Here is a 27,400-nt window from a genome sequence, read left to right as displayed (position 1 = left end):
TACAAAACAAAAATAATGTTTTGTGAATAATTTTTCTTAATAATTTGTTACAGTAAAAGGTCTAAACATTAAATCTTGTAAGGTCATTCTTTCAGCTATTAACTGGAAAAACTGGACGTTATTGATAGAATATCATTAATAATTTTGCAAAAGGTTGTAGTCCAATCAGCAGCATATCTTGGCAGGTTATTTGCCCTATAAAATATCTGCACAATGTAACATACTTGAAAATTGCATTTTTTCAGTTTTGTTTAGATTACATAAAAATTGAAAAATATTAACTAACATTTAAACCTACCTATGCAACTCAAACTATATAATATGCATAGTACACTGCATATGTGTCCTTCGTAAAAAACAAATAAGTAGAAAAACATACCAGCAACCATATTGCTTTCTGCATTGTCCTAGTATATACACTTCTCCAAATAAACACACCCATAATTAAAGAGTTCTAAAAAGAAATGACACTTCCCAGTATAATTGCCCAGTGCATTTTAGCTTCTTGTCAAAAGTTTCTTCCTCCACAGCTCTACCCTTCACACTTAGCTCGAGTTACTATTCTTCCTCTCGTCCTTCAGCACCGTACAAATTCTGTGGCTCACAATGCTACTCTTATGATTCCTTCACCTGCTACATCGGAGCTTTACTATCCACGTAATCTTTTAAATATTGTTGAGCCCTGTTGCTAACTGACAGCCACTTTGGGTTATCCCACTATTAACATTCTCTATAAGCTTAACAGTGGGACATCAGGCTAGATTTCCGAAATATATAAAGGTTAGCTATTGTTCGCAAAGTAGGGGAAAAGTATCAATTTCCTCTAACTAGCCATGTCACAAATTTGATATGTGCAACATTCATAGGAAAATTTGTCATTTATCAGTACCTTTCAATCATTGTTGTAATGTATCACCGTCTGAATTTGATTTGCATTTCAATTTAATGTTTAAATACAGATTAATCATATTATTATTGAAAAATGACAGACTTCATTTTTAAGTTCTCGTTTTAGGAAGATAGAAGTGGTAAAACACAAAACATAATTTTTAAAATTTCCTTATTTGGTGTTCTAAGCAGGTTACGAAATCTGGCATTCTGTAAAAAAAAACTCATCTGTCGAGCAGAAAAGTTTAATTAGTACAATTTGAGCAACACAAGTTGAATATGTGCTCAACCATTTATTCGACTGGAATAAAATCAAATTTGGCCACATTCCTCATCCCACGCTTAACTTCCACAAAGTTTGTAACAATTGATGATTTTACTTGTTCTCAGTTACTCTATTTTTAAGGTGATCAAAATGCAAACTCTGATCATTCTATACTTAGGTGAATAATTGAAGAAATCAACTAGTTTCTAACTAGAAACTTGCCTTCTTATACTGTTTCCCATTGTTGTCAAAACCTTGAGTATCAGATGCTTTCATAGCAGTTGAATTTTCTGCAGAATCTGCAATAAACCACATAACAGTGGACTAACTTTTCCGACACAATGAACCAATTTGGATGTTGAATACCAAAACAGATAATTACGTTTAAAGGAGGCAAAACAGCAGCGAGTAAAGATTCAAACAGCAATATTATTGGAATAGTGATCCCCAAAGTGTGATGGAGGAGTCACAATGTTGGATAGATGGGAGAGATTGTGGGAAGGTGGGAGGGCGGGGGGAACATGGAAGAGAAAAAGAAAGCAAGAACGTGAGACATCACAGGGGAGAGACAAAGCAGATCATGGTACATTAACTTGGACAGCCAAGGCAAAGTAGTCTGCCTGCTCCACCTAGCCCACACCTATCTGCTGCATCTGATTGTTCTTGCCTCCCTTCAGCTGTCGGGTTCTCCACGTCCTGGGAAACCGTGCCCACAGCCATTAAAGTTAAATAGCTGCAAAAACTGAAGCTTCTGGCCTCATTAACATATTGTAATACTGACCAGAAAACATCTATACAATTAAGCATTCTATATAATATAGGATTATCCCAATAATTATTAATAACAGAGACAACATTCCAAATCACTTTGATTGCTCCATACCAATTATGCTTTTTTATAATTCATTCACAGGATGTGGGTGACAGTGGTAATGCCGGCATTTATCATCCGTCCTTAACTGCCTTTGAAAAGGTGGCGCTGAGCTGCCTTTTGTACTGCTGGAGTCCATGTGGTGAAGGGACTACGAAAGTGGTGATGGGAGTTCTGAGATATTGACCCCCAGCAACAGTAAAGGAACAGTGACATATTTCCAAGCTAGGATGGTGTGCGACTTGGTGGGAAACCTGCAGGTGGTGGTGTTCCCATGCATCTGCTACCCTCGTCTTACTAAGTGGTAGAGGTCCCAGGTCCGGGGGATTCTGTTGAAGAAGCCTTGGGGTGTTGCTGCAGTGGATATGTCAGATTGTACAGGGGCGGCACGGTAGCGCATTAGCCTCACGGAGTCACGGACGCGGGGTCGATCCCGGGTCACTGCCCGTGTGGAATTTGCATATTCTCCCCATATCTGCGTGGGTCTCTCCCCTGCAACCCAAAGATGTGAAGGTTAGGTGGATTGGCCATGCTAAATTGTCTTTTAAAATAAATGTCAGGTAGTACATACGAGAGCAGTATGCCAGTAGTGGAGGACGTGAAGGTTCAAGGTGATGAATGGAATGGCAATCAATGGAGTTGCTTTGTCTTGGACTTCAATCATGTGACAACAGGAGGCACTTGGGTTACTCCACAGCATTTCAAAACAAACACAGCAAGCAGCACATTTCATATTAAAACTGAAAATCTCACTAAATCGAGACAACTTAAAGCATTTAAAAATTGTAACTGAAATTTCAACTACACAGAAATCCTGGGTCTGATCAAGCTCTTCGTGTTTGCTTGGATACAATTTGAGAGCAATCCCTTGCAGAGATATTAGCAGCTGGACTTCAATTTTATTTTTTTTTAAATGTTCTGCCTGAGCAATATCATGAGTAATCAAGCAGCTTATATAAAATATTATCCAAAAGTTTATTGATACTATAAGACACACATTGTGTTGTGAAACCAGCGGACTATAGCAAAGAATAAAATAATTCTGTTAGTGGTGGATACCTAGGCTTTATTTCATAAGGAAGTTAGAAGAATACATTATTTATTCATGCTCCAAACATTGAAAAAGTAGGAAATATTTCCCACAATTAAATTAACATTTAGCTTATTAGAACTCTCACATTAAAGTATCTGCATCTATTTTACTTGTATTCCTATATGCGTTACCTACATAGAATGCAGCAATGAAGTCACTCGGTTACATCTATCAAGTGGAATGGGGAACATGGACCTATTGGCTAACATGCATGTACGAGTGGTTGCAATATTTTTTAATATGATGATGTATTGCCTTTCTTTTATGACAGTTTTCATGGAAATTTTTTGCAGTCAGTTATTTGTCAAGGAAATAAGTAACATTGCGAAGAGGGATAATTGAGTTGGAATGTAGCTAATCGCACGCTACAGTCTTTTGGTTGGCAACATAACTCACAACAATTTTCAAAGAATACAAGTGTTATTTTCAAATATATGTAAATTTCAATTTTAATTGGTGACGATAATATTTGCAGATACTAAAGCCTGATGAAAAGCTTATATTTGGCACAATACTTTTCTCTTCCTCTTTACTCTTAGAAATGTCTGGCTGTAAAAGTGAACATTTTTATGTCTGGCTGTACAAAAGTGAAGTTATTTTTTCTGTCCAGCAGTCAATTGCAACAAAATATGGACTGCATGATATTCTACAAACAGAATAGGAATCAAAAAAGCTCTGAAACACACACCGCAAGCAAAACACACTGTCCTGACATTGTTTGTCTAATCTGCAGAGTCCTAAATTGCTTAAAGCCATTTGTTTATGTTGGAATTTTACCACTGAAATGTACGGTATTTGAAATGGCTGAAACTTTTACTTCGCTAATATTGAAAAATGTTTCTCCAAAGGCTATTACAAGACATAAATCTATGGAAGGGAAAAGGGTCAATTACCTAGCGGCTAAAATAATGGTTCTGCATTGTAAATTCAATATAATAAACTGCAAAGAGAGCTGACAATATGGAGACTTTGCTGCAAGCTTTTGAAACATAATTCATTCTCCAAGATAAAATGATGAATTTTCCTCAACATTATTGCTTAGCAACACTCATCTTCACTCGGCTACATATTCTATTGGCCACTGACATTCTGGTTTATCCCTCTGGTGACATGTCTACATCCCAGTGGTACAGGATGACGCTGAACATATTCTAATGCTAAAAAAATTATTATACTTAGTTCATAATTGAACTTCATTCTTATAAATTGCTACTTTAGTTTTACATACAACATGCCAAAGAATCTACTGAAGTCAAAGGAGGTGAATGAGCATAAAATTACTCTCAGGCCTTTCAGGAAACTTCAAAATATTTTATGGGAAGGAGTTACTAAGGAATACATTTACATAAAGCAGATCATTTTGGAAAATATAAAAATAATCTGTTGTTAAGTGTAAGAAAACCTAGTTTATTCATGTTGAAAGAACTTTAGTTTTTTTTCTTCTGGGGTTTAATTCTAATGCCGCTATACGTAGAAAATGCAAGCCATATTCCAGTATTCAAAATATGAAAGGTTCAGCTCAAGTAGTTGAGTTTCACTTGGAAATGGCAAGTTACTTACAATGTTGTGCCTTGCAATCACCCAAAGAAAAACATTTTAAGTGGCTAAATGAAAGTTTTAGTAATCTCAAATTTAGTCACCAATTTCAAGGTATAATGTAAGCATAAAACAAACAATTTCAAATGATGTATATATGTATATAAATGTGGATAAGAAAAAAAGTATTAGGGATTTTTTAAAACTGTAAGTAGGTGGGTTAATGACAACAAAAGTAATTCACACACCTAACAACAGAAGCAGATCAGAGACTCCTTTGACTTCATTATACAGATTTTCACCTGTGAAAAGGCAGCAAAATGAGAAACACAAATATGTCACATCTTTAACTACTCTGCCCAGTGCATAAGTTGACTGAGAACACATGAAAATGAGTACGCCACTCCATACAACTCATCCCCAAAATCTGAAATACTGCACTTGATCATTTTCTACAATTGGTACAGAACAGATTTCTTTTTGTGTGGTTAAAAATGATATCAGCCATTTCTTTGGTATTCTAATGTTATCACCTTAAAAGAAAAAATATCCGCATGTCTTTTAATAGATTTTATGAAACTAATATTTTTGTAGCATTTACTTTAGATTCTCATTCTTTCCAGTGTCCAATATCAATTCTCCCTCACAGTAGCACTACAAAACTGAAGTTTAAGGGAAATCTCTCTGAACAAAGATACACTTAAAGGCAATGTTATTACTTTGAGTCCTTCACCATATTATTTCACCTGACCATATGCATCATTGGACTTCAGTTATTTTGGGACAAGACTACAGCTAATCAGATATGCAGGTACAAAATAGTAGAAAATTCAGGACACATCCTGTATGAAGTTACACTGCTTTTAATCATGGTTAAAGGAGTTATTCCCTGTTGTGAAAACTTAATCTATAGTGCACAAATTTTGAAAATGTTAATTTTAGCCATTTTTAAACCTCCGTCTATTTTACTTTTTCCAAAAAGAAAATCAACCAGACAGGCAAAACCTAAGCTCAGCACTGCCACATCTGACATCTGTTGATTCACCGAGTCAACTGACTCAGCAATAAATGAAATTATATATTAGCAATTTGCATTTATATGGAAGCATTAATCCAGGAAACACCCTATGCCACATTATGGAAGCCCAATCAGACAAAAATAGTTGCCAAGCAAGGGTCGGTGACCAGAAATTTGATCATAAGACGTTTTATGGTCTTGCTCATAGATTTATGAAGAGTCTTAATGAGGAGAGGGTGGTTGCAGTGGCAGAGTGTGTCAGGGACAGAACTCCAGAACATATGAACTAGGAGCAGGAGTAGGCCGACATGGCTTTCAATGGTGGGGTAATAGCAGGAAAGACAGAGACGAATGGTGAACCATGAGCAAGGAGTTTGGTGGTTGGAGGAAGCTACAGAGGTAGGAGGGAAGCACAGTATAGGGATTTAAATACTGACAAATAAATATTATATTGGAGGATTTGGGGGACAAAGCAAGTATAATACAGGTACAGGATTTGGTGGAGGGTAGGGCAAGGGCAGCAGGGCTTGTGGTGAGCTAAAATTTACAAAGCATCGTGCATTTGGGGGGTGGGGGGGCAGCCAGGAGAGTTTGGGAATAGTTACATCTCGAAGTGTCAAGGGCACTGATGAGAGCTGCAGCAGCAGGTGAACCAAGGAAAATGAGGCTTGGCCAATATTAGAGAGGTGGGAATATTCTTTGCAATGAAGAAGATATGGGGCGGGATTCTCTGACCCCCGCCAATCCGCGGGCGGGCCTGTGCCGTGGGGGCACTCTTTCCCTCCGCACCGGCTGCTGTGGACCTCCGCCATGGCCGGTGCGGAGACGAACCTCCCTGCGCATGCACTGGGATGACTGCAGCACATGCTGCCGCTCCCGTGCATGCGCCAACTCGCACCGGCCGGCGGAGGCCCTTCAGCGGCAGTTGGCGCAGCGCCAAGCCCCTTCCACGCCGGTTGGCGCGGCGCAAACCCCACCGGCGCCGGCCTAGCCCCTGAAGGTGCGGAGGATTCCACACCTTCCGGATGGCCCGACGCCAGGGTGGTTCACGCCACACCTCGGCGCCGGGACCGCCCGCCCCGCTGGGTAGGGGGGAATCCCGCCCACGATGTTGAAAGCTCAGTTTGGCATGAAATTGGATGCCAAAGTTGCAAACCGTCTGGTTCAATCTGAGAGCACAGGAAGAAGAAATATCATCAGTGGCAAAGACACAGCATTTATTGCGAAGCAAAGTCATTGGCTGTAGTTTTTCCAATGTTTAATGCATGCAATCTACAGTTCATTCGAGACTGCATGTAGGACTGTCCAACAACACAAAGCAGTTGAGAGAAATGGAGGAGAGAGAGATTATATATGAAACCTGACCCCATGTCGTCAGACAATATAGCCACGGCAGCAGATAGATGAGGAAGAGGCCAGGATCGACTCTTGGGACCCATTTGAAGGTAATAGCACAGGGCGGAAACAAGTAATTCCTGGAGACAATTTAGTTGCAATGTTGTGTGTGAAGCCCCTCTTTCTGGGAAGCAGGGTGAGGAAATGGTTTTGAAGGGAGGGTGGCAGTATCTGACAAAAGGACACCATTTACATAGTCAATGAACATTGGAAATAAAACAGGAAACCCGTGGTCAGCAGTTTAGTGAAATGGTAGCAAGGAAGGACGGGTGCCATAAATAAGATGCAGTGGTCATCTACATAAACGAGCAGCTCAGTGGGCGAGACAGCTGGTTTGTGTTGCAGAACAAGGTCAGCAGCATGGGTTCAATTCCCGTACAAGCCAAGAATTCTGAATTCTCCCTTTGTGTACCCGAACAGGCGCCAGAATGTGGCGACTCGGCACTTTTCACAGTAACTTCAATGCAGTGTTAATGTAAGCCTACTTGTGACAATTAAGATTATTTATTATTTATCCACTACTTAAAATAAGTTTACAAATGTATTTAGAAGAGCACTGTTCATTCGTTCCTGTACTCTACTCAACATTTTGTTTAATATTTTGGACAGGTAAATCATGTCACGTTTTGAGCTTTAACCTGAAATAATCTGAAGCTTTTTTACCCCCTCATTATGTATCAAACAGTATGTTCTCTGAAGAGATCAGATCAATGCAAGAACAGGAGTTGTTTCAAATAATGTTGCTCAGAAAAGAAAGTTAAATTTGAAGTTTTTAAGCAATTATCTCAATTCAATATGGAATGTCACCTATTTATCCTGTGAATAAATATGAGTAGGTTGATATGGAAGGTTTCACATCCTACTCGATTACATGATCATTCATGATAATTATCCAGAAAGATATCAAAATCTTATGGTTTTATTTTTTGAAAGATGATTCACATTGTAATTGTTGCTCCACATGTTGCACTTTGCAGTGTTTTTGTAATGAGGATGTGTACTCAGTTGGTACTTTGGTTACAATTGCTTGTATTCTGCAAAGATCAGTTAGGTTTCCCAATAGTACCTTGCACCTGCTTGTGTAACATTTTCCAAAGGTTTGAGCTTCATAAATAGTTGCTTACTATTGACTTGTCACTCTCCAAATAACAACTATGATTTGCAGCAAATCAGCAGGTTCCCTCAGTAAAACGTGTAAGAAATACTACATGAAGCATCACGATGGACTAAATACCTTCAAAACCTCTTCATATAGCTCTCATAACATTCCTCAAGCAGATACCAACCTGGCGATAGTAGGCTTTTGAGATGATTCAGGCTTTCTCCAACCTTCTCAAAATCAGGTAGTAACTTAGCAAGTTCTGCATCAGAGAAGATTTCCCGAATCTTTTCTAAAAAAATAAATGTGCACATTTTAGATCTGTATTCACTATTCTCTTCAGCCAGAAGCAGTTGCAATGTAAGAACATAAGAATTGAGGGCAACAGGAGGTCACATGGGTCCTGCGAAACCATGGCTGATCTTCTGATTCAACTCCACTTTACCAGCCTATCACCATATCCCTTGATTCCCTTAATGTCCAAAAATCCAACAATCTCAAACTTGAATGTACTCGAGCACTAAATATCCACAGCTAAATATCCAGCAAGTGATGTCATCAATAAGCAGCCAATCAAACTGAAGCATTCTCAGACAGCAAACCAGGAGGTAAAAACTTCTGAATCCCTTCAAGTTTAACTTTTAAATTTTATAGATAATTAAATAAATGATCGGGACACAACCATGGGACTCAGGTAGAAGCTTTAAACAAACTTGCAAAACATTTGTGGAATTTCTTATCAAAATGGAGATATTTGCATTCAACAAATTATAAAATTATACAACTGCTCTTTCATGGCAGTAATTATGAACTTAGCACGTTGTTAAACCCCAGTTGCACCTGATTCAAAAAAGTAATTTTTCAAGGGTTTTCAAGAGTTTTCAAGGTCACAAATCCAAGATTGAAAGTTATTGTCAATCCAATTACTTCTAACTGCTTGCATTTTAGGGATACTACAAAAATGTGATGCTTGAGGAAGCCAGACATCAATTTCTGGGCTCTCATTCAATTGCGTACGTGCAAACACTGGCACCATTATCATCACTGCAAAATGCAGATCGTTGTTAAATTACACTTTTCTATCCATCAAAGGAACAGAACAAGAACTGGCTTATTTAAAAACGAAAGCTACAGCACGACAATCGGAACAATTAGTTTATATTTTGAATAAATATTACAGCTCTAACACTTTTGAATATATATCTGCAACCAAAATCAGCTTACCAAAGTTAATACGTTCATCGAGGTCCCAGATAAAATCTGGAATTATCCATTTGTACGCTGTTAGATCCGGCATCATTTCCTTCCATTGGTCATATGTCTAACAAAAGAAGATGCATGGTAAAAGCAAAATACTGCAGATGCTCGAAATCAGAACTAAAAACACAAATGGTGTAAATACTGAGTAGATCAGGCAAAAACATAAACTAACAAACCATTAAGGAGAAGTAACATTTTTAATTGCAATAATGAATTATCAAATAATTTAGATATTTTTATGCAATCAATTGGTGGATGTTTCAGTTTTCAGTTGAATCTTTAAATTCTATCATGCCTTTGAATTGGGAAGCATATTCACAGACATTCCTCCTGATACGCTGAAGGGAACCAGTTATTTCTGATAGGTAAAAGGGTCATTGATTTAGCCATTTTAATGTAAATACTAAAGCCGTTTAAAATCCATTTTAAAATGAATTTCCTCAAAAAACTTCAAGCATAACTTAGATTACAAAAACACAGCTTGCAATAACTAAAGTATGGATTTGAAACATCTACAGTCTAACTAGAAGCAAATACAACATTATACTGAATGTCAAATTGACATTATAGTCCATTGTTCAAATGAACAGAATCGCAGAGTTCAGTACATACCAGTTTAATGATAAGAGCAGAGTTTGCATTCCAACACACATTTAAGAATACCACATGCACCATTTATGTTAATTTTAAAAGTTCAACAAGATAATGTTGCACATTGATGATTGACAACTAACCATCCAACCAAATGCATTTGAGACCCATCCAAGCCAATCAGCACATTGCAGGGGTAGGGACAGACAGAGTCAGACTGATAGCATTCTCCTTAAACATTCCGGTCCGGGCAGCCATTTTTCATCTAGGATCACTCGATATCTTTTACCTGACTACTCGCTATCCTTATTTTGTATTTTCATATTTCCACTCTAACTCTTCAACTTTGCGCAAGCTGTTTTGTTTTGAGCAAGAACCATTACTGTATTTGAAAGTTAAATCTGTTGTAAACCATTAAGCCAATTATTTCTCTTAAAGTATTTTGTTGGCAAGGGCTTCATTGAGAACATTTGATTTGTAACCACAAGATGATCTTAGTCTCTCAATCATAATCAATAGACACAGTAAAAGATTTTTATTTCGCTTCCGAGAAGTGTAACTTAAATTCTACTGAGTTTTGAAGTGTATACGAGACTACACTTAAACCGCACGGTAGATTACTACAATAATCCATAATTTTATTATTTCCATTCATCATTTTTTATTTTGTCACCATAGCACTTGTCAAGTGTACGTTTCTGATATACCTTCTTTGCTGTGTAACCACCTCCCACTGCTGATCCCAGTACAAGGTAACGAATTTTTAGCAGTCGCGTTGCCAACCTAGCAAGAATGAAATTTCTATGGGGATAGTATTCAGCTTTCCAAGGAAGTGGTTTTGCTGTCCTCAATGGAAATCTTTTGAAAGTGGAGTATGGCCGAGCTGTAGAATTCCAGTGCGGTCTGTGAGGATTAATTCGTGGGGTATTCAGGTGGTGAACAGTTCGGGACAGCGAGTACAATCTCTGTGTAGGGAACTTCATTTTAACACAATATTGCTTCAGTGTGTTTGCCAGCAAGCTACAGTAGAATGAAACAGAGAAAAACAAGTATTAGTGTTATGTAAATATATTGGGTTCACCACAATAAGGAGAAGTAAAGATTTTCACACTGCAGTAAAATATTTTTGGTTAGCATAGGCTGGTGATCAAGTATAAGCACCGAGGGGAAAGTAAGTATTAATTGTTGCAAGATCGATCATTCCAGTTGCCCACCAACGAGCAGTGATGAGCTACCAAAATGGGCAAAGGTTACACAAGTTGGTACAGATAGTAGATGGAATATATTGTCAAAATAACTTTAAAACTGAAGCACTTAAGCAAAATCTTTTCAAGTTTAAGGACACATTATTACCATAACTGTCAACAATCCAATTCAACTGCACAAATGTACATTCTGCAGGACAATGGGTCGAAATATTAATATTAGCAATGCTTTCAATTACTAATTCCTTTCATTTTTGAGTCAAAACACAGAAAACAAAATGCAATGATAAGTGATGGCATTTCATGGAGAAGTAAACTGTGATGGCCCAAATTACTTTTTCTAATAAGTATAGCCTCTTTTGTAATGACAATGCTTTGCAGGTAGAATGGTCATCTTTAGATTTTACCAGCAACACAACAGAACACCCTAATTATTGCATTTACTTACTATTCTTAAGTCTGCTTTTGTGAATCCGAATAATCAGCCAGCTGGAGCAATGGACATTGGCACAGAGGCAACAATCATTCAAAAGTCAACATAACTAGGATTTGTTAATATGCTCACAGTTATTCATGGATAAATGGTACAGCCACTTTGGGGATGGGGAGGTGAAATATGTGGTTAGATGTAGATATCCAAAAGTATTGTCCAAGATGCTTTGCTCTGTTGTTAGCTGTGCAGAAGCACCATTTTGTTAACTGCCAAATGATTAAAAACAGGGAATGGCATGAAGGAGCTCTCTTTATACGGCAGATGGGAACTAAACTCACAATAATAAATTAAGCCTCGCCACCATCTGAAGTGCAGCTACTGTTTTAAATCAACCTCTCTGATGTTGTTGTCTCATTCCTTCAGGTACCAGTTATTACTGGTGATTTTTAAAAATGTCAAGTGTAGTTTTGCCACTTTTTTTACACTCCCGCTTATCTAGTCTTTATTTCCTCTCTCTCTCTTCCCATACCTAATTTGAATTTAAATTCACTCACTCTAATCTACACTTCCTTCTTAGTCCTTGTGCTGTTTATTTCTCAATCCAATCCAACTGGTTGAGGAAATATATTACTTCCCTCTGTGCGAGCAGATAACATCACAGCTTCAACAACTTGACAAACAAAAAGTATAATCTGCAGGGCAAATGGTGTTAAATGTCAAGTAACAGCAACATTTGGTCAATATCTTATATTTTCATAATAGCATGCAATTAAAATTACTTCTTAAAAATAAAGTTCAGCTCCTGTTTCAAATACTGATTGATAGCAACATAAAATAATTAACAGCTTGTATATATTTCAAAAATGCACTAAAACAAAATTATGTTTTTGAACAATTTCATAGCTGCAATGAGCTTCCTTCTTGCTAAGTCTCAGATTACTTGTATTTAGTTCTGATTTTCATTTAATAGTACTATCCACTAAAGGTTTTCAAATTAATCAGTAATCTTTTACAAAAACTCTCAATTACATCAATTGTCACAATCCCCTGGGCTAGTGCACAGCCCCGGGCTAGCGTGCAGTCAATTCCATCCACACTTGACCCAGAGTTGCAACACAGGTGAAATAGGATTTTATTTAAACTACCCAAGGTTCTTGGTTGAAACATAGCATTTACAGTGCAGACGGAGGCCATTCGGCCCATCAAGTCTACACCGGCCCTTGGAAATAGCACCCTACTTAAGCCCACACCCGTAACCCCACCTAATCTTTTTGGACACCAAGGGCAATTTATCATGGCCAATCCACCTAACCTGCACATCTTTGGACTGTGGAAGGAAACTGGGGCACTCAGGGGAAACCCACGCAGACAGGGGGTGAACGTGCAGGCTCCGCACAGACAGTGACCCAAGCCGGGAATTAAACCTGGGACCCTGGGGCTGTGAAGCAACTGTGCTAACCACTGTGCTACCATGCAGAATAAATGGCAGTCACCAGGTTTGTAACTTTTAACACACCCAACCTTTTATTGTAATTAAACAGACAGAAAACTGACTATTGAATATCCCTTTCCCAAACCCCACCCCGTTCCCCCACTCTCTGCATACTCACACAGAAACAACAGAGGGGAAAGGGTGGTGGAAAGGGAAATCAAATATAAATAAAAATACAAGAATAAGGTTCATTGATGCACTGGGTGGTTTCTCGTTAGTGTCTTTCTGAAGTTCAGCTTTCGTTTTGATACTTCTTCCTTCTAGGCTTGAGATGGTTTTCTCTGGCAAGGTTGTTTAACTTCTCTGCAGACTCAACATCATTTCAGGTTCAGAGCAAAGGGTGTGCCGAGTACTCACTGCTTTCAGAACAATAAAGCAGTTCTTTCACTTCACTAAGCAGGGGAGAGAGTTTCTTTAACTTCCAAGGTCAAAATGCTTCTGCCCAATTGTCTCAGAAAGCAACATGCAGGAACCAATCACAGATCATTGTCAGGCAGAATACTGTCTCGGACCAACCTGCCGGTTGCCAGTTAACCAATCGATCTGACTTCCTCCAAACCTGGTTCCTAAGATCCAGTCACTGCCGAGGAGTCTGTCTTCTCCTCTCCAAATACAAAACTTGGGGACACAGTCTCCTGGCAAGCAGACTGTTTCAATTTTGAGTCTTTTGCTTAGAGGTACATCATAATTATGGGTTCATGACCAAAATAATAAATAGGAACAAATGGAAGAGACAGGAAGGACTCTTACGCAATTACTTAACTTTCCTAAATAATTCTGCTTTTACAAAACAAAGTTAAATTAAGTTAACTGGTATAGGAAGATAATCAAGTTCATAAGAAAACAAAAGTAGAGCCAAAATTAGAGGAAAACAGCTCATTTGGTGTATACTACTTTACTTGCAAATATTATACCATCTTGAGACAAAAAATATGCAATCTCTTCTTTCAACCGTAATAAATAAGAGTAATACTCCATATACAGTTTAATGTATTAAGTCTCAAATCCTTACCTAGAGAATGGTTAACAAAATTATCTCATTCCAATTCATCCAGGTCTAGAGAACAAGGTAACATTTCCATTTTTATTTGAAAGTGTATCGTGAGCACTGCCACAGTAGAAAAATAAAAAAAAATGTTCATCGTCAACACAATACCCATTAGGAACACTGGGTTTACATTCAAAGATAATAAAACACTGTTGCCCAAATTAATAAAGCCATATTGATAATTTGGAGGTCATGCTTTGTGATGCAAGTCTTTGAGAAAAGAATTTGATTGCATCATAAAGCACAATATCAGTGCTGCACAAAGCTGCCCTCCAGATACTGCCTAATATAACTGAATAACCAGTAATTTGCCAAAGAAATTTGAAGATGCAGCATTAAAGTTAGAAATTTAACTTTAATGTGGAGGGCAGGATCAACAAATCAAAACCAGCCTGATTCAATTGAATGGCATTAAAAGGACAAGTAAGCAACAGAATAGTGAACGTGCAAGTTGCTGAATTTATTTTTTAAGCTACCAATACTAAACCGAAAAGTAGCAGAAAGTCAGCAAATAGCTGGAATAATTTTTCACAGTTTCGGTCTTCCATTTCCCTTACTCAGTCTCAAGGTAATGTATAGTCAGGACAAAGTAATGTATAGTCAGGACTAACATATCGAACATTCACATTTTTTGAATGAGAAAAAGATGTATAATTACGATTGGATTGGATTTGTTTATTGTCACGTGTACCGAGGTACAGTGAAAAGTATTTTTCTGCAAGCAGCTCAACAGATCATTCAGTACATGGGAAGAAAAGGGAATTGAACAGAATTCAAGAAAATACATGAGAATACATAATAGGGCAACACAATATATACAATGTACTACATAAGCATTGGCATCGGATGAAGCAGACAAGGGTGTAGTGTTAATGAGGACAGTCCATAAAAGGGTCATTTAGGAGTCTGGTGACAGTGGGGAAGAAGCTGTTTTTGAGTCTGTTCGTCCGTGTTCTCAGACTTCTGAATCTCCTGCCCGATGGAAGAAGTTGGAAAAGTGAGTAAGCCGGGTGGGAGGGATCCTTGATTATGCTGCCTGCTTTCCCCCGGCAGCAGGAGGTGTAGATGGAATCAATGGATGGGAGGTAGGTTTGTGTGATGGACTGGGCGGTATTCACGACTCTCTGAAACACGAATGTGTTTTACACCTGTTCCCGGGGTACGATAGCCAGAGTCTATCACCATCACCACATATGAACACATGGAAATGACATGATGGAAAAGTCCAGCTGATCCAGCAAGCCCTACATTCATGATGTCAAGGCTATACTTATTAGGCACTTCACATCCACCAGAAACAAAGCTATCACCTAAAAAACACACAGAAAATACTCGAGGCCAAAAAGGGAAAAGGAATCTGGAAAACTCCTCTCTGCTACCACCCCACGCCTGCCTCATACAATCATAACCCATCCAAGAAACTAGATTGACATTAGTTTCAGGCAGCAGGGTAGCATGGTGGTTAGCATAAATGCTTCACAGCTCCAGGGTCCCAGGTTCGATTCCCTGGGTCACTGTCTGTGTGGAGTCTGCACGTCCTCCCCCTGTGTGCGTGGGTTTTCTCCGGGTGCTCCGGTTTCCTCCCACAGTCCAAAGATGTGCGGGTTAGGTGGATTGGCCATGCTAAATTGCCCGTAGTGTCCTAATAAAAGTAAGGTTAAGGGGGGGGTTGTTGGGTTACGGGTATAGGGTGGATACGTGGGTTTGAGTAGGGTGATCATGGCTCGGCACAACATTGAGGGCCGAAGGGCCTGTTCTGTGCTGTACTGTTCTATGTTCTATGTTCTATTACATGACAACTAGGTTAAAAAAAAGTCTAACCCCAATAAAAAGAATTGAGACAGGTGCATTATTTTAACTGTACTTCCTATAGAACTATAAAACCAGAAATATATGCTTGTCTATCATGATATTTGTTTTAGTATGAGAACGGCAACAGCATTTTCTGCCCATTCCCAACTGCACTCAAGAAGATGACAGTGAGCTTGGCAATTAGGAATGAGCAATAAATGATGGTCTTACCAGTGGCACTGACATGCCAACAAATAAAACAAACCTTTGTGATGACCAAACATAACATTTACAAACAACAACAGCAGGGTTAGAATGCAGCAAAAATTAAACCATTTTATATAGCTTATTTAATTACAAATGTGAACTAAGAATTGAGATTGTCTCTGATGAGCTGATATTTGCACCAGAGCCAGTGGTGGTGGTCAACAATTCTAGTCTTCAGGTGTTGCCGCCATTCAGGACCTGCATCACAACAGTGACCACACATTCAAGTACTTCATTGGCTGTAAAGAGCTTTGAGGTGCCCGTTGGTCATGATCTATAAATACAAGTCTTTCTTTCCAGGATATGCTGAATTGAATCTCTTTGAACATTGTAACGTGACTATGACAAAAACATCCCTGGTTGATCACTATCAACCACAGCTTCAACAGTAATTATAAACTAAGCATGAATGCAAGGGATGAAAGTTTTTCATAGAGAAGAATAATAAAGTTGTTACAGCACAGGGAGCCATTTGGTCGATTGACCTGTCTCTGCAAGAACAAATTGATTAGTTCCCAAACCCAGCCCTTTCATCATGGTCCTAATTTTTTTCCCCCTTTTCCGGTGCTTATCCAAATCCCTTTTGAAAATATCACAGAATCTTCCTCCACCAGCCTTCAAGCAGTGAATTCCAGATCAGATTGTTAGCTCTTACGGAATTCACTTTCAATAGGTGTCCTCTGGCTCTCAACCATTCACCAACAGGAACAGGTTCTTTCTATTGATGCTACCTAGATTGTAATGACCACAGATAATGTTGGTGCTGAGAAAGTCAAACCCCAAAGTGAAGTCTGTCTCATTAATCATAAACCTTTTTTTTGTAAAGTGTGAAGAGCGACTTCAAAAGCATAGAAGTCCAGTAACACCATTAAAATTATAAAAAAGATTAAAAACAAAAAATACTTTAATACACAAGGTAAAAGTTATACAGTTAAAACAGAATGACAGAACAACTCCCAAAAAACATGCTTAGTCAAAAGTTCACAATTAAACTATCTTTCTGGCAACAGTGTCTTATAGATTTTAACCATAAAACAAATATTTAAATATTACCCAAAACAAGGAATTGCTTCATTTTAATACAGATACATCTCGCAACTTTTCAGGCACTTCCACTCTGGTACGGAATTCCAAAAGGAGGTTCAGAAATAAACTGTTCCTAAAACAAAGACTCTCCTGGTGTAACACTGGATGGCTGCCTCCAATTCTCGGCCTTCTGGCTAAGATCAGGCATGAGACCAGGTGTCATGCCTGCTCTTGTCAGCTTGGATCCAGAATGTTTCTCTTATGGAGAACATGAATTGGATTCCATTTGAATTTGCTTTTCGAGGAAGCAAGATGGATTAAAGGCTTGCCCTCTCCACTCTGCACTGTAACTCTGAGAAAGGAATAAACATTTTTTTAAATTCCAAACTTTCACTGCTTCCCAGCAACCCACATAGTCTTCAGGGCTTTCCCCCACAGTAACACAAGTCAGTTAAGCATTCCTTTCCTGAAATATCTTTCCCCCTTATGTCTCAGGTTCCACTGCCCTTAAACACCTCTTTAAACTCAACTTCTCCAAATATAATAATCTTTCATACTTTCGCATATAAAGTTTCCTTTAACTACACAGAAAACATAATCACAAAAATATTAAAATAAAATATACATCAGTTAAACATCTCTATCGAGTCATTTAAGTAGCAGGAAAAATAGGAAGAATTAGGGAAAGAGATGGGAAGAAGACAAATAAAGCACTTGCTCCTTATGCAAATCCGATCGCACTGACATGCAGGACTGGCATAGGGTCCAATACAAATTTCCTCCTTGAATTCCCACCTGCCCCAGGTTTGTGTAAGCCTATCAGAGGGCAATACCAAGGCAACAAAAATAGAAACTAATAGGCATGGAGATCCTGCTGCTTGTGCTAGTATTTCTACTGTAATTCTCTCATAACCAATAAAACTACACAAAAGATAGAGGAATTTCAAGCACACAAAATTAGATTCAGCACAAATTTATGTAACCGTTTGAACCAGTTTGGAAAACAGTGTTGGAAGGTGGCCCTGCTCACAAAACTGGTCGAACCACAAATCAAATTAATGCCCACAGCGAGATTCCACTAATTGCATATATTCATAAGCCTTCTTAAAATGAAGGTTCTTAAAAAGAAGCATTTTTCTTAGGTGCAAGGGCATTATTTGGCAAATTTTAAAAGCTTTTAAATGTTACGTTTACACAATAACTGACGTTGTACGCCATTGGAACCTGGAAATGGTTCTGTATATATTTTTTTAAAGTTATTTCCAATTATTTAAATCAGGTTACTCGCAGATGGTGAACTGATTAAAAATGTTTTTTGAGATATCTATTTTTAGCTCGATTAATAAAGCTGCACTTGGGGCAATTAGGGATGGGCAACAATTGCTGGCCTTGCCGGCGCCACCTACATCCGAAGACTTGACTCCTCCCTCCGCAAATTGATCCTCAACTTCCTGACCCATAGACCACAATCACAACACCCCTCCACGATAGTCCTCAATACTGGGGCCCCACAAATCTGTATACCTAGCCCCCTACTAACTCACATGACTGTTTGGCAAAATGTGGCTCCAACTCCATCTACAAGTTTGCTGACGTCATGACCGTGGCGGGTCAGATATCGAAAAACGATGAGTCAAAGTACAGGAGTCAGAGTACAGTAGTGTACTGGAGTGGTTTAAGATAACAATCTCTTCCTCAATGTGAGCAAAACTAAAGAGCTGGTTATTGACTTCAGAAAGCAAAGTATCGTACACACCCTGGCTGCATCAATGGTGCCGAGGTGGAGATGATTGACAGTATCAAATTCCTAGATATGCACATCACCAACTGTCCTGGTCCACCCACATCGACACTACAACCAAGAAAGCACAACAGCACCTCTAATTCCTCAGGAAACTAAGAAAATTCACCATGTCCATATTGACTCTTACCAATTTTTACAGATGCACCATAGAAAGCATCCCATCTCGATGCATCATAGCCTGGCACGGCAACTGCTCGCATCAAGACCGTAAGAAACTACAGAGTCGTGAACACAGGCCAATCCATCACGCAAAACCGCCTCCCATCCATTGACTCTGACTACACTTCCTGCTGCCTTGGGAAAGTGACAGGATAATCAAAGAACCCTCCCACCTGGCTTAATCTCTCTTCCAGCCTCTTCTATCAGGCAGGAGATACAAACGTCTGAGAATACACACTAACAGTTACAAAAACAGCTTCTTCTCCGCTGTTACCATATTCCTGAATGACCCTCTTATGGATTGAACTGATCTCTCCATACATCTTCGCCACTGAGTAGTACCCAATGTCAGTGTCTATGTATTTATATTGTGAATTTATCGTATGCCCTATGATTTTTCATGGAGGGAACGATCTGCCTGGATTGTATGTAGAACAATGCTTTTCACTGTACCTCAGTACACGTGACAATAAATCAACTTTAAAAATGCCCCCTAAAAAGCTTTTACAGATCTTTTAAGCCAACTCTCCAATTTCTGTCCTTTTCTGTACAATCCACTTTTTTATGTCGTAAAAGTGGTCTGCAACATCTTACTTTATAAAGTAAGTGTTATCACAGCAACTTGCATATATGTAGCAGTTTTAATGTAGCAAAATGGCCCGAAGTGCTTCACAGAAGGACTATCAGACACTGGGCCACCGTAAAATATTAGGACAGATGATCAAAAAGGTGGAAATGTTTAGGGAGGAATTTCCAGAGTTTAGGACCTAAAAGTTGAATGCATGACCACTGATGGTGCAAAACGAAAATCAGGTAAGTGGAAGAGGCCAGAATTGGAAAATTGTAGATATCTTGGAGTATTGTAGGCCTAATTGATGTTGCAAAAATAATAGAGAACCACTTCACTATATTCCTCATAGTATTTTACTTGGGTTATCTCCTTTGTTCTGCATTTCAAATATGAACTTTACCTTCATTATTTTTCTGACTGCACCTCCTTGTCTTTACAGATCATTTAGAGAATTGTTTGCGTTAATCCTCCTGATAGGTCCATCAGTTCCTTTGTTTCTTTTCCCTCTCTTATTCCTTCATTTTTTTAGCTCATTAGTTGTGTAAGCAGAAATCTCACCTCATTTTACAGATTATATAAAATGCTACTTTAATGACTGGAGGTTTCTTTATCCTTGCTGTTTCAGTTTCAAAATATTGAAAAGCCTTGAGCTATCAAACTAGCTTCACACTTTAACCTTGGTTTTACAACTAATACCAACTTGTTTTCACAAGTTATAGGGGGAAGGCAGTGGCATAGTGGTACTGTCACTGGACTAGTATTTCAGAGACCCAGGATAATCCTCCAGGGACCAGGGCTTGAATCCTGGTGAAATGTGAATTCAATTAAAAAACACTGTATTTGAAGGTCTAATGAAAACTATGAAACCATTGTCGATTGTTGGAAAAAAACATCTGTTTCACTAATGTCCTTCAAGGAAGGAAATCTGCTGCCCTGACCTCGTCTGGCCTACATGTAACTCCAGACCCAAAGCTATATGGTTGACTCTTAAATGCCCTCTGAAATGGCCTGGCAAGCTACTCAATTCAAGAGAGTTAGGGATGGGCAATAAATGCTGGCCCAGCCAGTGACACCCATGTTCCATGAACAATTTTTAAAAGAGCTATGTTGAAAAACAGCCCTGCTTATTCCATATTTTACTGCAAACAATTATCAATTTTTTTCAAGTGCATAGAATTCTGAAGGAGTACAAAATGTTCAGATAACAATCCCTTGTCCTAAGTTGAATTCCACTTCCCCAACCACAATATTTTCACAAAAGGCAACTCCATTTCCAAATCTAAAGTCAAAGCTGACAGTAACTCTCACTCAATTAAAGAAATCGTTATTATCCATGCAACCAAAATCACAACTAAGAAGGAATTTCAATCTGAGAGAAATATTTAAAGTGCCTAAAAATAAAGAAAGATCTGATCAATGAAGTTACATTTTATGGTACCTTTAATTGCAGTGAGAAATAAGCCCATTAATTGTCAATGCGGTTTCAAGTCATATATCAAATCATTTCCCCCACAGGACAAAGCATAACTGCTCAAGAGCTAGCACAGATGATGAACCTGTCATGCTACAAATTTATATGATTATCAATCTGTCAAGATCACTATTTAATAAAAAATCAAATGTTATTTGCTGGGGAACCTTTCCCAGAATCCAGTATCAACATCAAGCAATCCCAAATTAGGTACAGCCAATCCAGATCAAAGTCTTCCTCTTCTCTCTCTTAACAAAATGTCTCGGCCACAGATCCCTACCCCCAGACCAACCGCCGCCCCCAACATCGCCACTGTTGGTGTAACTGCTAATCAGCATGGTAGCATAGTGGTTAGCACTATGGCTTCACAACGCCAGAGTCCCAGGTTCGATTCCCGGTTTGGGTCACTCTGTGCACGTCCTCCCCATGTCTGTGTGGGTTTCCTCCGGGTTCTCCGGTTTCCTCCCACAAGTCCTAAAAGACATGCTATTAGGTAATTTGGACATTCTGTATTCTACCTCTGTGTAGCCGAACAGGCGCCGGAGTGTGGCGACTAGGTGCTTTTCACAGTAACTTCATTGCAGTGTTAATGTAAGTCTACTTGTGACAATAAAGATTATTAATTAATTAAAAATTGGGACAGTCTAAGCTTATTTCACAAAAGATGCTTGTATCGCATCAACTGGACTGGATTTGAAAGGCTACTGTTTAACCACAGCACTACCTATTTCTCAAAGATCATGTATGCAAGAAGGGAAACACAAAAACAATAACAGACTTTTAATTAGACATGCTGTGAAAACAAATTGTAAAGGACAATACAGTGAATCCTCAACATTATACTGAAAATGTCATTGATGACATCTTCAAACATTGCAGGAGGGATTGAACTCCAAAGCCTCTACAGAATTTTAAAATGTAATTTACTCCATTGTTTATGGGGCCTTAAGTATAAATCTGCAGCCACATTTGTCTACATAATAAACAACTTGACCACACAATATATCTGATTCCTTAGTATCAACAGGGCTTCACATTCTACAACTATCAGTAATTTGACAATCTGACAACCATCCTCGAAGTATCATTTTTATTATCCAATTATTTTTCACACTGTGAAGTGTAAAATTTAATATACAGCATTTTTAAAAAGTTGATGTTACAAGTTTAGTTTTTTTTTAGTGCAATGTACTTGATTTATCTGGTTCTATGGCAGTACGGGGGCACAATGGTTAACACTCCTGCCTCACAGCACCAGGGTTCAATTCCACCCTTGGATAACTGTGTGTGTGGTGTTTGGACTTTCTCCCCATGTCTTCATGGGTTTCCTCCAGGTGCTCTGGTTTCCTCCCACAGTCCAAAGATGTGCAGGTTAGAGGTCAATTAGCCATGATAAAATTGCCTGTGTGTGTCCAGGGATGTGCAGGTTAAGTGGGGTTACAGGGATAGGGTGCAGGAGCACAGATAGGGTGCTCATTCAGAGGGTCAGTGGAGACTAGATGTGCTGAATGGCCTCACTGTACACTGTAGGGGTTTTATGGTTATTTTTTAAAACTATTTTACTGGTTAGCCCAATGCAACATTAATAACCCTTATTCTTTCCTCCAGATCAGAAAGCATCACAGTTAATTTAACAGAAAAAACCTTTTCTTGTATGGCATGTATACTATTTTAGAGACAGTAGTTGATCGATTTAGAAACCTTAATTGATAATAACCTGTTTTTATAGGATGAATGTAAATAAATGGCCCATCCAAATTGAACAAGTTGACTCATGGCAAAAAACTTCCAATCATTGATATTGGGAGTGAGAAGTGGAAGAGACAGTCAAGTTGATTTGGAGGCACATGGTAACACTGATGAGAAGTGCTGTCAATTTACACACATATCCTGAACCTTGTGGGATTGTTGTGTGCCTCAGATGCTCATAAAACAGATCATGGAAGAACAAACATATAATGGAAAAAAGGTGTAGTCTCTAATTAAGAGTTGTCACAAAACCAGTTAAACACACTTATCAAGACCTAAAGCGAGCAGAATATAACAGAAACAGAGCAAGATGTTATCAGATTCAAAATATTACGAATAAGGAAGATGATAAGACGTCAAAATTATGCAGGTGTACTACAAGGTATTACGTAAGGATTATTGGAACGAACGCACAAAACTTGAGCGTTTGAGATCTATTTGAGAAGATGAATCTATTTGAGAAGATGAAAGGGATGGGTATATTTTGGATGGCTAGTCTGAAGAATGTAGCTATTTGTTCCTGACCGCCATTCCATACGAACATAAACCACAAGGCTGTAACCTTTACTGTCTTGTATGACCTCAGACTAGAGGGGCTAGTACCAAAAAAGGGCGACAAATGATCGCAGAACCAGAGGTTAAGAGAAGTGCAATTCACGTTAAATTATGTCCTTGCTGGAAAGGCAGGGTCCGGGCATTCTGCAAGGACATGACAAGACTGGGGTTTCAGTTCCCTCCTCTGAATAGAAACGGTGTCACAGGGAGAAGCGAGTGGCGAGCAGGAGGAAGAGGGGAGGCTTTGGACAAATGGACTTTTTCCCGGGCTGAAGAGGGGTAGCCAGCGGCTGCTAGCATCAGGGGAAGAGGCCGGAGGCTCGCCGGCTCAACCGCCAGTAGGAAGGGCGGCTCGGGTTGTGGCTGGGCCCCGCAGGCTCTCTGCCCCGGGAGGGAGGCCTGGCAGGGCCCAGCTTTCGGCCTACTAGTTCCTGAGCGGGAACTCCTCCCCGGTTTGGAGGGAGCGGGGAGAGCCTCACTCGTCCTTCAGCCGAGGGACACGCTGTCGCCGAGCTGCTGCTTACCAACACGGGCCGCCCGTGAAACCGAATCCACCCGGAGTCTCATTCGCAAGGACCAGCCCAACACTTCCGGCCCCGGGACAAAGTCCGGGTTGCCAACCCACCTCCTGGATAAAGGGTCCGCCCGGAGCTCAGAGTCCTTCTCCCTGCCGGCTGTGGAGAAACTGCCCAGAGCTGAGGAAATCCTCCTGCAACCTTTCACTGGGTTTCTGATTTAAACAGCAGAACTTGTAATCGCCTATAATGTGAGAGAAATGTAGAAACCCAGTGACCCTTATCCTTCCTTCCCTGCCATGATATGCAAATGTTAAAAGTGAAATATGCTTTAATTTATTTAAAGGAATCTATTTTAATATCTAGGTACTTATTTTTTTCATGATGTGGAGATGCCGGCGTTGGACTGGGGTGGGCACAGTAAGGAGTCTTACAACACCAGGTTAAAGTCCAACATTTTTGTTTCGAATCATGGCTTTTGGAGCACTGCTCCTTCCTCAGGTGAATTATTTTTGTCAGATAAGTGAGGCGCACAGTAGCTTATTATTGATTATTTGAGGGTGAAAGTTAATTAAAAAAATATTTGTAACTTCGGTTTTGTAACCTCTGTGCCATGAATCCTGTGACATTGTTGTCCTGCACTACGAGAAGCTTCAAGAATCTTGTCTTCTTGTCTGAGCACTCTGCCGTTCTCTGGGTCTGAATATTGATTTTAGTATCTTTGGATATTAATTTATAAGCTCTTTTTTTTTTACTGCTTGGGAATAGCAATGTTGTTTGTGATGCACAGTGAATGTGCTGGAGGAAGGGGCAGATTGATGGGTTAATGTTCCACTGTGCACCTTTAAACACAGGAAGAAGTTTTACAACACCAGGTTAAAGTCCAACAGGTTTATTTGGAATTGTTAGCTTTCGGAGCACAGCTCCTTCACCAGGTGAGTCTTAGTGTGCCCAGCCCAGTCCAACACCAACTGGCATCGCCACATCATACTTTTAAACAGATCACTGTCATAGAATCCTTACAGTGCAGAAGGAAGCCATTCGACCCATCGAGTTTTCAATGACCCTCTGAAAGAGCACTCCACCCAAGCCCACTTCCCCACCCTATTCTTACAACCCCTTAACCTAACCTACACATCCCTGGACACTAAGAGACAATTTATTATGGCCAATCCACCTAACCTGCACATCTTTGGACTGTGGGAGGAAACTGGAGGAAACCCATGCATACACAGGGAGAACATGTAAACTCCACAAAGACACTCACCTGAGGCCGGGATTGAACCCAGGTTCCTGGCGCTGTGAGGCAGAGGCACAGAGGAGTGGTAGGACACTCATTTGGCAGGATTTTAGTTTGTCAGTTTTCTCCTCTTTTCAATCTTTTTGTGTTGGCCTTTCCCATGTATTTTCACTCTGCATGTGTTTAGCTGTTGTTATGGCTTGTTCCCAGAAGTTCAAAGTAATCACACTTTTACACTCACTTGCTGGAGCTTCATTGAACATATTTCTCAAATCACAGCATGTGCTGCAGACTGATGCATTTAATGCAATGCATAGGTAGTAGTGCAGTAATGGCACTCTGGATACTTACGTATCCATATACATGAGCATATTCCTAAATTATATTGGAATAATACAATAATGTAACTTCTTTTTCTTTAAAAATATAATGCAGCTTTATATCAATATAACTGTTCCAATTGCCCTGGTTTTGATGTGAAGGAAAAATATTAACACATATCTACATCAACCGTAAAATTATTATTTTTATTTTTTTAAATGGACAAGGTCCCCCCCCCCCCCCCCCCCCCCCCCCCCCCACCGACTAGCCATTACTAATACCAGAGGAATTTCTAACCTTCAGACAAAACAGCTGAGTCCCATTATCTTTTTTTTTAAAGGTGCTAATGTCCCTTCCCTGAGCTGCACAATGCTTCTTTGCATTTCTAAAGGAGAATTCTGGCCACCAGAGACACTGGACGGGATTCTCCGTCCCGCTGTTCCCGTTTTCTGGTGTGGCGCAGTCCCACCGACAGCCAGCCAATGGGATTTCCCATTGTGGGCACCCCCCGCCGTCATGAAATCTGCGGGCGTGAGTGCGTTGCCGGCGAAGCGGAGGATCCCGCCGACGGAGAATCCAGCCCACTGTGTCTCTTAAGGACAAAGATAGCTGTTTGTGACTCCTAACATGTGGTGTTAATGGCCCAACCGTTAACCTGCTCTCAAACACCCTGGTTTCAACCAGGGCCCTCATTTATCAAATAAAAACCACACTGTGACTTGACCGAGACTTGAGCAGTAATTCAATTTAATTAATAGGTTGGTGGATCTTATCTACAGTCACTGTATGACTTCCGAAGTTAATGCTAACTCCAAGCAAGCAGCCTGTCACTATCTAGCATCTTATCATCAAACAGGTAATAGCAGAAAGAGCTCTGTCCAGGCACAATTGCCTGGCCCTCATCTCCATTGTGGACTTCTGGAACATTAGGACTGGTGCCTTCAAGACTAATTCAACTCTACATGCCTTTGCCCTTGTGGAAGTCCTCCCTTCTGGAAAGATGATCATCCTGCAACAGTTAACCAACCTACCCCTGAAGAAATATTCCATTAAACTTTTGATTCTGGACTCACTTAACATGGGGAGACAGTAGCATAGTGGTCTTGCCGCTGGACTAGTAATCCAGAGACCCAGAGTCATGCTCTGGAGACCCGGGTTCGAATCCCACCATAGAATTAAAAGTCTAATGATGACCATGAAACCATTGCTGATTGCCGTAGAAACCCATCTGACGAATGTCGTCCTTACCTGGTCTGGCAACATGTGACTCCAGATCCACAGCTGTGTGGTTGAGCTTTAAATGCCCTCTGGGATGGGCAATAAATGCTGGCCCAGTCAGCGATGCCTACAGCCCATGAATGAATAAATGAAAAGCTCACATAAACCCAAACTTGTATTTTTATTGTTGTCTGGACCTATACGCTTTCCTTTCCCTTATCTCTCATATGAAACTCCTTTCCAATGTTTTATGTGTGTGTGTGAAATAAACCAACCCTTTTATTTATCTTGAGTTTGCTGTGCAAGTTATTCATAGAGGGTTGGAATATCCAAATTTAAGGGTTGGGGAATATGTGCCACCACTTACAAAAGGGGCAACTTAAAAATGAAAAACACCTTTCTGTGTTTCTGCGAACAGTGAAGCAAAGCAGAGAAGTTTTGGGGCTGCAGTGTTGCATTTTTTAAGGCAAATAATGAAGATAATAATGTCAGTACCCAAACTGTAATCTTTCAGAGTTC

At 39.6% G+C, this 27,400-nt stretch overlaps 1 protein-coding gene and 1 long non-coding RNA gene across 12 annotated transcripts in view; one reads left to right on the top strand and one right to left on the bottom strand.

The window, feature by feature from the left end:
• Positions 1-24,254, bottom strand: part of opa1 (OPA1 mitochondrial dynamin like GTPase) — a 130,174-nt gene extending 105,920 nt beyond the window's left edge. For 7 of the 11 annotated variants that reach the window (XR_005462936.1, XR_005462935.1, XM_038817081.1 and 4 more), the window contains exons 1-7: positions 24,112-24,245; positions 14,159-14,254; positions 10,724-11,036; positions 9,390-9,486; positions 8,353-8,457; positions 4,902-4,955; positions 1,376-1,452 (exon numbers count right to left, since the gene is read on the bottom strand). Coding sequence is in view for 9 of the 11 variants with exons in the window: in XM_038817081.1 (XP_038673009.1) it covers positions 1,376-1,452; positions 4,902-4,955; positions 8,353-8,457; positions 9,390-9,486; positions 10,724-10,999 (609 nt within the window). In the remaining 2 variants the exon portion in view is untranslated. Of the gene's footprint in view, positions 1-1,375; positions 1,453-4,901; positions 4,956-8,352; positions 8,458-9,389; positions 9,487-10,723; positions 11,037-12,208; positions 12,347-14,158; positions 14,255-24,111 lie in introns of all 11 variants that reach the window. The other 4 variants (XM_038817088.1, XM_038817090.1, XM_038817085.1 and 1 more) reach the window with 3 other exon arrangements.
• On the top strand, positions 23,318-27,167 carry LOC119976531. Its single transcript, XR_005462937.1, has 2 exons — positions 23,318-24,353; positions 26,520-27,167. It is a non-coding gene; the product is annotated as an uncharacterized LOC119976531 (long non-coding RNA).
• The last annotated feature ends 233 nt before the right edge of the window (positions 27,168-27,400 follow it).

The sequence above is a fragment of the Scyliorhinus canicula genome, chromosome 13, assembly GCF_902713615.1.
Source record: "Scyliorhinus canicula chromosome 13, sScyCan1.1, whole genome shotgun sequence".
NCBI lineage: Eukaryota > Metazoa > Chordata > Chondrichthyes > Carcharhiniformes > Scyliorhinidae > Scyliorhinus > Scyliorhinus canicula.
This window is presented reverse-complemented; position numbering and strand designations above follow the sequence as displayed.